General features: G+C 44.0%; 1 protein-coding gene across 8 annotated transcripts in view; it reads left to right on the forward strand.

The window, feature by feature from the left end:
* Ppfibp1 (PPFIA binding protein 1) overlaps positions 1-12163 on the forward strand; it is a 155364-nt gene that overhangs the window by 102185 nt on the left and 41016 nt on the right. For all 8 annotated transcript variants that reach the window (XM_059256379.1, XM_059256382.1, XM_059256381.1 and 5 more), the window contains 3 exons: positions 6626-6712; positions 8409-8522; positions 9351-9482. In XM_059256379.1, coding sequence (XP_059112362.1) covers positions 6626-6712; positions 8409-8522; positions 9351-9482 — 333 coding nt within the window. The remainder of the gene's footprint in view (positions 1-6625; positions 6713-8408; positions 8523-9350; positions 9483-12163) is intronic.

Here is a 12163-nt window from a genome sequence, read left to right on the forward strand (position 1 = left end):
CAAGCACTTTACCTGCTGAGCCATCTCTCTAGCCACCAGAACTTTGTTTGTATTTCTAGGGATGGAGTCCAGAGCCATGTACACTGGGCAAGTTCTCTATCACTGAGGGTGTACCTCATTCTTCAGAAATATTTTAATAGACTAGATTAAGCACATGTTAAAGAAAGTGTTCTGGGCACATGTCAATTATCTACAGGTCCTCTTGAGCCATGGCTGCCACTGGTGGCCTTTTGTGTGAGTGAGGAGAAAATCCTCTTGCCAGTAATAAATTCCTTTCTCAGTGTGTGCTGAATGTAAAGACACAGGAAGTAGGAATAGGCTGAGAAATGTTTCAGGGAACAGTGAATTTCAGAGCACTGAGATACCCACAAAACCCCCCAGCAAACCTGGACCTTTAAGTCTCTGAGGGAGACACTCCTAGAACAAATGTCAAGTCTTACAAACAGGCACCATCTGTTTCCAAAGGCAAAGCATCTCAAATTGCTTGAGTTGTCTTATTAGCCGCACCGCCACTCAAAGGTGAATCATACTGTCTGCACTCAAAAGTCCAAGTGCCCTGCAAGGCTCAGGACATTTTGGAAGAGGGTGGAAGAAAAAGTAAGCGCTGGAGAAAGGGGTGGAGTGCTGTAGAATGTGTCTTCAGGGCTGGCTTGGCCACTGCACTCTTGAACTCAGCAGCTGTGATTACCTGTCAGCATTCCCTCACGAGAGGGGAGGGGTGCCTGCAGTTCTGCCTCTTCAGAGGAGCTGGAGGCAGTTAGTGGTTGCTCGGGGAGGGAGAGGCATTTTTTTCAGTGTGTAGCCTCTGAAGTTGCCCATGCTCCTGTAAGTAACTAGTTAAACTCATTCAAAAGACAAAAGAGGAGATGAAAGTAAAACTGGGGGTACTTGAGCAGAAGGAGCTCAGATAGTAAAGGTAAATATACTCCAAGTATGTCACGTGGGCAGAGCCGATTATTATGTGTAATTGTATGCTAATAAAGTACTTAAAATCAATGTAAATTGGTTGGTAACAAATGAGCATTGGCTCAGGACTGGACTGGTCGGGTTCTAGAATTTGTGATGGCAGGTGTGTGCCACCGTTCCTAGCTGATCTGGGAATTAGACAGAGTTCAGAGAACAGAGCAAGGTGGAGGTGGGAGATAATGACGATGACTGTAGATGAATAGAACCAGGAGATTGAAGGGGAAACACAACCACAAAACAGGCAAAGGCTGTCCTTCTGGTGAGCTGAGAACTGTGGAGACTGAACTGCATATAGAGGTAGCTGTTCCCTCTAACTCTTGTGTGTGTCTTAAATGACCTGTAACAAAGGCCATGGTGAAGCAGTCATGTGACAGGATGCCAGCAGTTCCTACATGTTAGTCCTGCTGTGCTGGTAACACTTGGCACAGACATGAAAGCAGGGTGGGCCATGCCCTCATCTGTGTGTACCTGCACTGTGCTCAGAAAAGCCACATTCCCAGGTCAGATTATTGGCTAGCTCCAGGACTCTATAACTGTGAAGGGACAGTGCTTTTCTCCTGATTGTGCCAGGAAGACCTGACCAACACCATAAGTTCCTTAAGTGAATATAGTGTCCGTGTGGCTGCGGAGCATACCGTGCCTCCTGTTGTTGACTTATGCAGCTGGATTGAATGTTGTCAGTGAGACTTGTAACACACTGAAGTATCAAGGGCTGACCTGAATGCCTTTCAGAGGAGTTAAATATAGTAACTCGGGGTGGTCTTTAATGCCTTGGACATAGGAATCTGTAAAGAACTTGTAGTGAATACAGTTTTTGATGATGTGTATCATATTTTATAATCCTAGAAGAATGAAAAGAAATATAGGAGGGTTTTACACTAAGAAACTGTTAGGAAGAATAAATGGCTGTTCTAATTTACATATTGGTGTTATATAAATAGCAACTTTGGAAGGAAAGAGTTTATTTGGTTTGTACTTCCAAGTCACAATCTACCAAGGAAATCAGGTCAGGAACCCTGGAGGACAGTTGCTTAGCATCTTACTCTCTGACTCACATTCAGCTACATTTTTTATGCTGTCCAAGCCTCCCCTGCCTAGGGGTGGTCACACCCACAGTGGGCTGGGCCTTCTTACACCAAAAAGCAGTAAAGAAAATGCCTCTTAGACAGGCCCACAGGCCAGTTCTATGTAGGCAGTTCATTGGTTGGGGTACTTTCTTCCCAAATGTGTGAAGTTGACACCAAGGTTAGCCGTGACAGTGATCAGTTCACATAAACTTGGTGATTGGCCATCAGTGGCAGAATGTGGTAAAAAGCTGTTTTGTGAAGTTGAGGGCAAGACATGAAAAGGGGGCCATTAGATGAGGAGAAGAGAATGACACACAGTATCAGAAGGAAGAAGTAGAGCTGGTTATGAACGTTGGGTTAACCTAGGCAAGGGGATCAGGAGGTGGGCAGAAGTAGGCACAAAGCCTTTGGGTCAGTGTTGAGAGAAACTGAAGAAATCTTACTACATGAAGAAGTTAAAAATAAGAGGCGACAATTACAGGTCTGTGGGACACAGGAGACCAAGGCTCCAGGGGAAGACAGGAAAGAGGGATGATGAGGGGTCTTCCTGAAAGAGGATGTGAACTAATGCAGCACACCACCATGAAGTACTGAATTTAAAAGAAATGTGACTGGAGCAAGGCCAGCTACTCATCTTAAACTCAACCCATGGGTATTAAACACTGTTCCTTCTTTCAGTTAAGCACTCCTATCAGACTAAAAGAACCGCTCACAGTGCAGCGTCTCTGTTGGGGCAGGGGTGGTCCACTGAGCACGGTGCTTCGGAGCTTGTCCAGTGCTGTTAGTAGTTTATGAATGAACCGTTCATTTAAGGAAGACTTTATAGACCCAAGTGTAGGTAGATAGGGAAGGTTTAAGAAAAGAATAAAAAAGGAAAAGAGAGGTGAAATGCATGTGTGAACTCAGAGAGCATGGTACTGGGTGGAAGGCCTTGAGTCACGTGGGAGGTGGATCATTGTTGAAGGAAGGACAGAGGTGACAGGTACCTCATAGGCTTAGCTCCAACATTCTTAAGCAGAAGTAGCAGGAAGAAAGAGGTCATGTGGACATAGCTCTTTATCTACTTAAATACTTTACCACTCTATATAGCAATTTCTAAGACTTTTTTGCTTGTGATTCCTGTGGAGACTACTAATGCTTCAGAAATGCTAGGTGATTTTGAGTATTATAAGTACTTGCAAATATCAGGACATTTCTGATTCATTTGCTCATTTTGAATCAGTTCTCAGCATTTCACTTTGGAGAACTGATTTTGAAACATCTCATGCCTGTATAATATTTGGCCTGAAAGAAAATGCTGCCAATCTGGCGAGAGTTTCTTGCACTCAAAATAAAGGAACAGGGTATAGTTCAGAGTGGATCCTGTGAGTGCTTCTGTGTGATGATTGCGTCCATGTAAGGCCCTGGGTTCAAACATCATCCAGAACCATGGGAGGAAAAATGAGTGGATACTTTTGTTTTGACTCAGTGGCACATGACTATTGTTAGAGCTAATCAGAATGCTGAGGCAGGAGATTTATTTGAGTCCAGATATTTGAGGCCAGCCTGATCAACATATGGAGCCCTACCCTGTCTCTTAGAGACAAAAGAGAAAGTTCTACCTCTTACACTCACTGAACATAAAGTATGTTTTTTACCTAATGAAATGTGTTTATAAAACATTACTTGCATAGGATTTTAGAAACAGATGCCTCATAATGTACATAGTCAGAATGAGGAATTGAAAGCTGTCCAGGGTCTGCCTCTGCACTCTCGTAGATTAAGAACATACGTCGAGTGTTCTGGCTGTTCTCCAGAAGCCAGTCCTCAAGGAGTTATGAACATTTCATTTTCATGGTCCCCGGGGCCTGTAAGTCATTCCGACTACTCCACCAGACTCTTGTAAGTTAATTCTGGGCCCTTTAGTTAACAATGTGAACAGGGTTGTGCAGTGGTAATGATGCAGGTATGTGGCTGAACAGCTGATACTAACACTACACACACTCTAAACATGCATTGCACACTTGCTGAATTAGCTTTTGAATTTTTTTGTGGCATCTTGGGAAACATAATCTAACATGTTCAGAAGGAATGCCCTCAGTTTAATCTTTTCTTCTCTCTTCCCCTCCCATACTTCTTCCTCCCCCTTTCCTTCCTTCCTCCTTCCCCTCCCCATCTTCTTCCCTTTCTTCTTCCTCCTCCTCCCCATTCTTCCTACCCTTCTTCCTCTTCCTTCTCCCATTTTGTTTTGTTTTCAACACATGACATCTGTCGCTCCCAGAACTGAACTAGGAAACTGGAGAGGTAGAATAGATGCAGGTTAATTCTGCATCTGGAGAATTCTGGAGAAATAATAAATGTCCCATCAAATGTGCCTGGGGAAGAAGAGTGCACAGTTTGTGGGGTTTTTTTTTTTTCTGATTCTAACTCTGAAGGGATAGACTTTTCAGTTGAATTCTGGATGTCTATTTTGGATTCCTTTTGGCTTTTATCTCTGTTGTATTTAGAGGAATATTTAGGGAATCCTCTGGATAAAATATATAATGTGGCTATAAGCTATTTAAATGAATTTATAAGGAACACATCATGAGCTGGGCATAGTGGCTCATGTCCGTGATCCCAGGAGGCTAAAGCAGGGGGATATTTCTGGACTACAGAGTGGCATCCTGGAGAGGGAAGGACAATGGAAGAAGGAAGGAGAGTGGGGGGTGGTGTCTCACATACTCTGTCTTAGGGTTTCTGTTGCTGTGGAGAGATACCATGGCCACAGCAACTCTTACAAAGAAAACATTTAATTGGGAGACTTAACAGTTTCAGGGGTTTAGCCCATTGTCATCATGGAGGGACATGGAGGTGTGCAGGCAGACATGGTGCTGGAGAAGGAGCTGAGAGTGGAAAAGGAGCTACATCTTGATCCCACAGGCAACAGGAAGTGGTCTGAGACACCCAGTGTATCGTATCTTGAGCATATATGAGACCTCAAAGCCCACCCCGACAGTGACATGCTTCCCCAACAAGGCCACACCTCCTAATAGTGCCACTCCCTATGAGCTTATGGGGGCCAGTTACATTCAAACCACCACACTACTACTGTGTTTCAGAGTGACAATTTTATGGGTCTTGTTCTTTCATGACTTGGATATGAAAAAAATGGAAGAAAAAGTAAGTCGCAGTGGCACACACCTTTAATCGCAGCATTCAGGAGGCAGAGGCAGGTGAAGCTCCATGAGCTTGAGGTCAGCCTGATCTACATAGTGAATTCTAGGACAGCCAGGGCTGCATAGGAAAATGGTGTCTCAAAAATTAAATATATAAAAAGAAAATCTGTAGAAAAAAATGTCTGTACTTCCTTAGAAAGTTATACTGTGCATAATATACCAAGTGGGATTAAAAAAAAAAAAGGCAAGAAGGAGAAGAGTGAGAAGGTGAGCGTGGGAGAGCATTGAGAAGAGTGAGAAGGTGAGCGTGGGAGAGCATTGAGCCAGATGCCGGGAAGGTACAAGCTGATGCCCGGGTTTTGCCTAGTAGCTGATCATAGTGTTGTTTGAACAAATAAACACGTAAGACGTTAGTTTAGCCAAGATAGAAAATGATTACAAAGCTGGTAGCCTAGCTAGTCAGTGCCATCAGGGAGAATCACTTTAGACTGGGTGTTTAATCTTGTGTGTGTGGGCGGGGGCAGGGGCTTCTGAAGGCTTTCTAGGCAAGAACCTTCATGTTGTGACTGGAGAGCTGAGTGAGCAGGAAGAGTCCTGGCAGACATTGCCCCCTGTCTGCTCCATCAGCAGGCACTAACAGTCCTGTGTAGAGCCTGGGGATGGAGTGGTAGGAACGGGAGGACATCATAAGTCATAACCACCCAAAATTAGTGACAGGAGTCATTCAGGGACAAATGGAGTATTGTCTTCTACCGCTACTCAGAACTTTGCATGCCCCCTGCCTGTGGCCACTGGAGCATTCCAGCGACTGCTGCTTCTTAGTCTGTGCTGGTTACCTAAAGTCATTTGAGAGAGAAATCTCAACTGAGAAAAAGTCTCCATTATCATATTGGCTTATAGACAGGTCTATAGTGCATATTCCTAATTAATGATTGATGTGGAAGGTCCAGTGCACTGAGGGTGAGGGCATTCCTGGGCAGGTGGTCTTGGGTTGTGTAAGAAAGGCTTATATGGCTTATAAGCTCCTCAGGCTTTGTGGGCCATGAGGAGCAAGCCAGTAAGCAACGTTCCTCCAAGGCCTCTGCTTCCGTTCTTGCCCTGACTTCCAGTATGGTGGACTATAAGGTAAAATAAATCCTTTCCTCCCCAGGTTGTTTTTAGTCAGTGTTTTATATAGCAGTATATTTAAAACTAAGAAAGGGAAATTGTGTTCTGTTTGCTCAGAAATGGTGTAGGTCAGTCAGTTGTGTCTAGATGCTCAGTTGTATATAAGTGTTCACTGTGCCTGTCATACTCATTTTGAAGTCAGTTAACTCATATTTTCCACCCATGGCAGTGACAACTGTGCTGAATTTAATTCAGGCCTTTTGAATTTAAAATATATTCACTTTACTGATTCATAACGTGTCTATCCTAAAGGAGAGTTGACCTTATCTATGTTATTTTCTTGTTCAGACAAATGGACACCTACCTGGGAATGGAGACGTCTATCAAGAAAGGCTAGCACGTCTAGAAAATGACAAAGAATCCCTCGTTCTTCAGGCAAGTGGTACTCCAGGCTCTTCCTTTCTCAGGACATGCAGGGTCCTTGCAACTGTGGATCACGTATATGTGGACACAGAGTACCTGTAGTGAACGTGCCAACAGATCTGACTTTACATACATGTGAACTAGAAATTCACATTTGGACATACCTGTAGTGGATTGCAATATAACAACTGTTCATGTGCATTCACATTGTACTGGGGAACCTCATAATGACTCGGAGCATAAGGAAGATGTGTGGACTGTAGTGAACACCCTGCTGTTCTGTGAAGGGACTTGAGCACGCAGACTTTGTCATCTGCAGGGATTCTTGAGCCAGCCCCACTCAGATACCAAGGGAAGACTATACCTCCAAAGACTACTGAAAATGAAAAACTCAATTCACATTCGTACAACAACCCAACTCGCTACTGACAGAAATAATACGGTAGAGCAGAAGGTTGTTGTGGTGTCAGTGTTTGTAATCCCAGCACTTAGGAGGCGGAGGCAGAAGAATTGCTGTGAGTTTGAGGCCACTTTGGGCTATAGTATAAGATCCTATCTCACAAACAAGCAGTGGTATGCTAGGCTAGCCGTCCATACAGGGAGTGTAGTGAGCTGGATGTGGAGGGCCAAGGGTATGTCACCCAGTCCACAGGAGCCGGTCCTTGACTCAGCCCCTCCAGTCAGACTCAGTGCCACCTGAGATGACTTTCTGTGTTACCATCAGATCTAATTTTATATACATTTGAGCCAGAAATTCAGATCTGTGAATACCTGTAGTGTAAAAATCTCAGCCTGAATGTACATTAACCTTCCAGCTTTGAAAATGATACATGAATTACACAAAGCATCCTGAGTGGAGCCTGCTGCTGGAAACTGCTGTGGGGTGTTTGTTTACTTCCTTGTGGTGTTTCTAAGTACAGAGCACATGGCTTTACTTTCATGTTTTGAACTGACCGGATCAAAGAATATTTACTCAGCTGCCTGAGGAGAGACTGTAAATCTGCATGGGACCCTGAGGACGACAGAGGAACCCCACTGTTTCTTGGGACATTTGAGTGTGTTGTGGTGCATTCTGGCTTTTTCTTTTTTTTTTTTTTTTGTGGTTCTGGGAACTGAACTCAGAGTCCTATACATGTTGGAAACAGTGTACCACTCTTCGCCACACCCTGGCTTTGAACAAATTTGGGACCATGTTGATCTTGAACGAGCCGTAGAATTTGAGTTCTTTATTCATGTTTGCTTCTTTTATTATTGATGTATGAGATCTGAGTGGTCCTTAACGTCTGTTTCAAATTTGGACCGAGTTTCCTCCATTGCCCTACTAGTTCTTCACCACTGCCTTAGAAATCAAATTTTCTCTATATACTCTATAACTGAAATGATTTTAATATGGAAAGTATTGCTTATCTTGGATCAGAACTAAGTTCCTCCTAAATTGAATAAGAATCCTTAAGTCACAAGGCAACATAGGGCTGCAGATGTTGCTCAGTGGTACAGTGCCTACCTAGCATGCCCAAGGCCCTGGGTTTGATCCACACGAAACAAATATAAATAACAGAGGGCAGGATCACTGTCATCTTGTTAAGTCTGGGATGTTTTAAGCTACCCTGAATGATGGGTGGTCTGTCTTTGTTCCAGTTAGAATGAAGCATGCTGTGGGACCCAAAGCCTTTCGAACTCACTGCGGTCTTTTGCTTTAAATTGATAGGTGAGTGTGTTGACAGACCAAGTGGAGGCTCAGGGAGAGAAGATTCGAGATCTGGAGTTTTGTCTTGAAGAGCACAGAGAGAAGCTGAACGCCACTGAGGAAATGCTGCAGCAGGTATGGGCCAAAGCTAGTGAGGGAGGGGCCTGCTGAACTGTTTTAGTTGAGGTGCAACATTCCTGTCTGGTGTCTGCAGCAGTAAATTCCAGAATCCCACAGACTGGTGCATTTAAAGTCTAGTAGCAGAGTCTAAACACACAGAGACATACAAAGTTATACAATTAGAGTAGAATACAGTGTTACAGGAACTGTAAATTCATCTTTTGCATTCATATTATTTCCAGCTCTCAACCATGAGATGATAAAACACTACATGGGATTTGTTTTTAGGCAAAGAAAAAAAACCCCACACACATGCATTCATGTGTGCACACAGGGTTTATAGATGAGAAGCCTTGTGATACAGTGGACAGAGTTATACATGGATCACATGGAAACAAAACTGCTTCTGTTGAATGTCTGTCTGCTGCCCTTGCCTGCCTGCATTACTCCACAGGCTTGTGACCTCTCTGTCCCTCGGTTTCCAGGTCCCTAGAAACCCTGATCAATGTGGCTGATAAGCTTTTTTACCTCCTAAGGTTGTTGCCGGGACTGAACCACTTATGAGTGTGTTCCTCGTCCCAGCACATAGCACGCACTGTGTACAGCCATGTTGTCATCAGGCTTGAGAGTGTAAGGAAAGATGCATCTTTTGACAACGTGATGATGTATTTAATCCTGTTCAGAAGAGGGTCACTAGAGCGTGTGGTCCTCAGCAGTGTGGTGTGTGGCTGTTATGTGGCCGTTATTTTCACCCACAGACCACACTTAACCATTGCTGCTTTGCAGTCACGGCATAAATTTATAATAAAACGACTTGTGAATATTGATCTGAAATTCTAACAGGAGCTTCTGAGTAGGACCTCCTTAGAAACACAGAAGCTGGAGCTCATGGCAGAGGTCTCTAACTTGAAGTTGAAACTGACAGCTGTTGAGAAAGACAGACTGGATTATGAAGACAGGTTCAGAGACACAGAGGTGAGTAATATGCATAATCTCCTCCTCCTTCCCTTCTTAGCCTGTGTGCACACATACCCAAGACAAAGCTGAAATTCCTGGAGGTGTGAAGGGAGGGTAGCTAGTTATAATATGCTCTCATCCTGCTTCCTTTTAAGAAATTTTAGGTTTGGGAGTGTAGCCCAATGATAGATGTCATGATCAGGGCTCACTAGACCCTGGGTTTTATCCTCAGCACCACTCCAAAAAACAGAATAAGCCAGCCCTGGTGGCATGGGCCTGTAATCCCAGCACTTGAGAGATGGAAGCAGAAGATCAGGGGTTCAGAGCCAGCCTCCATGACATAGTCAGAGAGTAGACTGGACACCATGAAACCCTTGTCTCAAAAGAATAAAGACAATAAATAAAAAAAGAACTTGGAATAAACCTTAACCACATTGTAATTTCTTCACTAAATGCTAGTTGCAGTTTTTTTGTTTAAGAGATTTTGTTTGAAATGTTCTGTAGAACTAGTTTTGACTACAAGGTATTCGTGGCGACCTGGACTGACAGGACCACACTGGTTTTCTTCCTCTGAAATAATGTATCTAATCCATGGTTTCACCGGTTGTCCTTGACTGTGTCCTACGGGATTTGTTCATGTATAGAAACCTTGTGCTATCCATTCACAGAGTCTCAGCAGTTGGAGACTGCTTTATTTGGCTCTTAACTTTTAGTATGTTCCACATACAAGTCACTCCAATTAACTAACATTCTCTGTACTTTTATGAAATTTAGGGTGAATTCAACACTGAGAAGTACTTGTGGGGGAGTGGTACAGCAGCTCCGCAGTTAAGAGCACTTGTTGTTCTTGCAGAGGTTCCCAGCACCCACAACAGGTGGCTCAAAATCACTGTAGACACACACACACACACACACACACACACACACACACACACACACACACGAAATCAGTCTTTAAAGTACTTGTGGCTAAAGACACTTCACTGTTTCTTCTCTCATCTAACTGTTAATCTGGGTGTTCTAATTTGGGGAGAGGCGGAGGGCATCTGTCCCTTTCAGATCTTCATTTAGGATGAAGCATAGGGCTGAGTATGTAGCCGAGGGCAAGATCCTTTTCCGGCGTGTGCAAGGCCCTGTGTTCTGTCCCCGACACCACAAATGAAGTGAAGTGGAATGAAAAGTGAATCTAGCTGCAGAAATCCCTTCTTAGGGATCACCGCCCTCTGCCTCTTTTGTTTTGTTTCTTGATTAAGGGTATGGGGCAGCGTCCTGGGTCAGAAAATAAGTACCAGGAAGGAGAGAGAGGAGGGTTGTTTACTTTTCTCTCCCTTCAAAAATGTCAAATATTTGCACATTGACCCAGTGTTTTCAATACCATGTGACGTCAGGCTCAAGATGATGTAACTTATGCCACTGTGATTTCCAAAATAAAGTTCCCCATCCAAAATCTAATTACAATGGAAAGCCTTGGTTGTTTACTTCCTTTGTGGCAAAAAGAAATAACCATCTTGATTCATGTTCTAACCTTAAAATTGCTTGTCAGCCACTTTGAAGAGCACATTCCACCTTAATCAAGACTGAGCATCTTAAGTCAGGATCATGACCCAGTCTCTTAAAAGTCTTATTTTAATGCTTTTTGCTGCTGTTGTTTCGTTTTCCTTTTCAAGACAATGTTTCTCTATGTAGACCGGGCTGGCCTTGAATTCAGAGAGCCGCCTGTCTTGCCTCCCGAGTGCTGGGATTAAAGGCGTGCTCCACCACTGCCTGGCTTTACTTCAGTGCTTTCTATAAGAATCTGTTAACCTCATCCTGTCATCACAGTCACTGCTGAACTTAAGTAGTGGCTGGACTGCAGATGGATTGTTCCATGGTAGAGCTAGGAGGCTGGAGGGAAGGTAGGAGGGGAGCTGAGGAGGCTGTCTACACCGTGTAGGCAAAGGTTAGGTGAAGTCTTACCTTATGCACTGTGCTTAGTTTAATCTGGGTGTGAGGTTAAGCAGTCAGGGGAACTAAACTGCAGCAGGTTGTAACACGAATTCCTAAACTGTCTTAACAAAAAACCCAGAGTCAGATATTGGGGTAAATGCTGAAAGATCAGAGAGAGACAAAGGAACAAACCTCTGGGACTCCTCAGCTTAAAAAGCCTCAGGCGATAGGCCCCTAACGGAATGAGCTTCCTCCGCTGAAAAGGCTTCAGCCGGAAAAAGCCTCTAGCTGAAAGGATGCTTCTGCCAATAGGCCTCTGGTTCCTGTCTCCTCATGCCTTATATACCTTTCTCCGCCCAGCCATCACTTCCTGGGCATGTGTGCTTCCCAGTACTGGGATTAAAGGCATGTGCCACCACTGCCTGCCTCTGTTTCTCTCCTAGACTGAGTCAATCTCATGTAGTCCAGGGTGGCTTTGAACTCACAGAGATCCAGACAGATCTCTGCCTCCTGATTGCTAGGATTAAAGGTATGTGCCACCACTGCCTGGACTCTATGTTTGATCTAGTGGCTTGTTCTGTTCTCTGATCTTCAGGCAAAGTTTATTAGGGTACACAATATATCACCACAGCAGGTGTTTTTGACCTTTTTGGTAGGATCTCAGAACAGCACCTACATCGTGTTTTGTATCGTACCTGGTTTCTCCCCGTTTCCATTCTTTTCACATGTTCTCATTCAGATTCCAAGTGACACCATGAACACACTTCTAAGAA

This window comes from Peromyscus eremicus, chromosome 3 (genome assembly GCF_949786415.1).
Source record: "Peromyscus eremicus chromosome 3, PerEre_H2_v1, whole genome shotgun sequence".
NCBI classification, from domain to species: Eukaryota; Metazoa; Chordata; class Mammalia; order Rodentia; family Cricetidae; genus Peromyscus; species Peromyscus eremicus.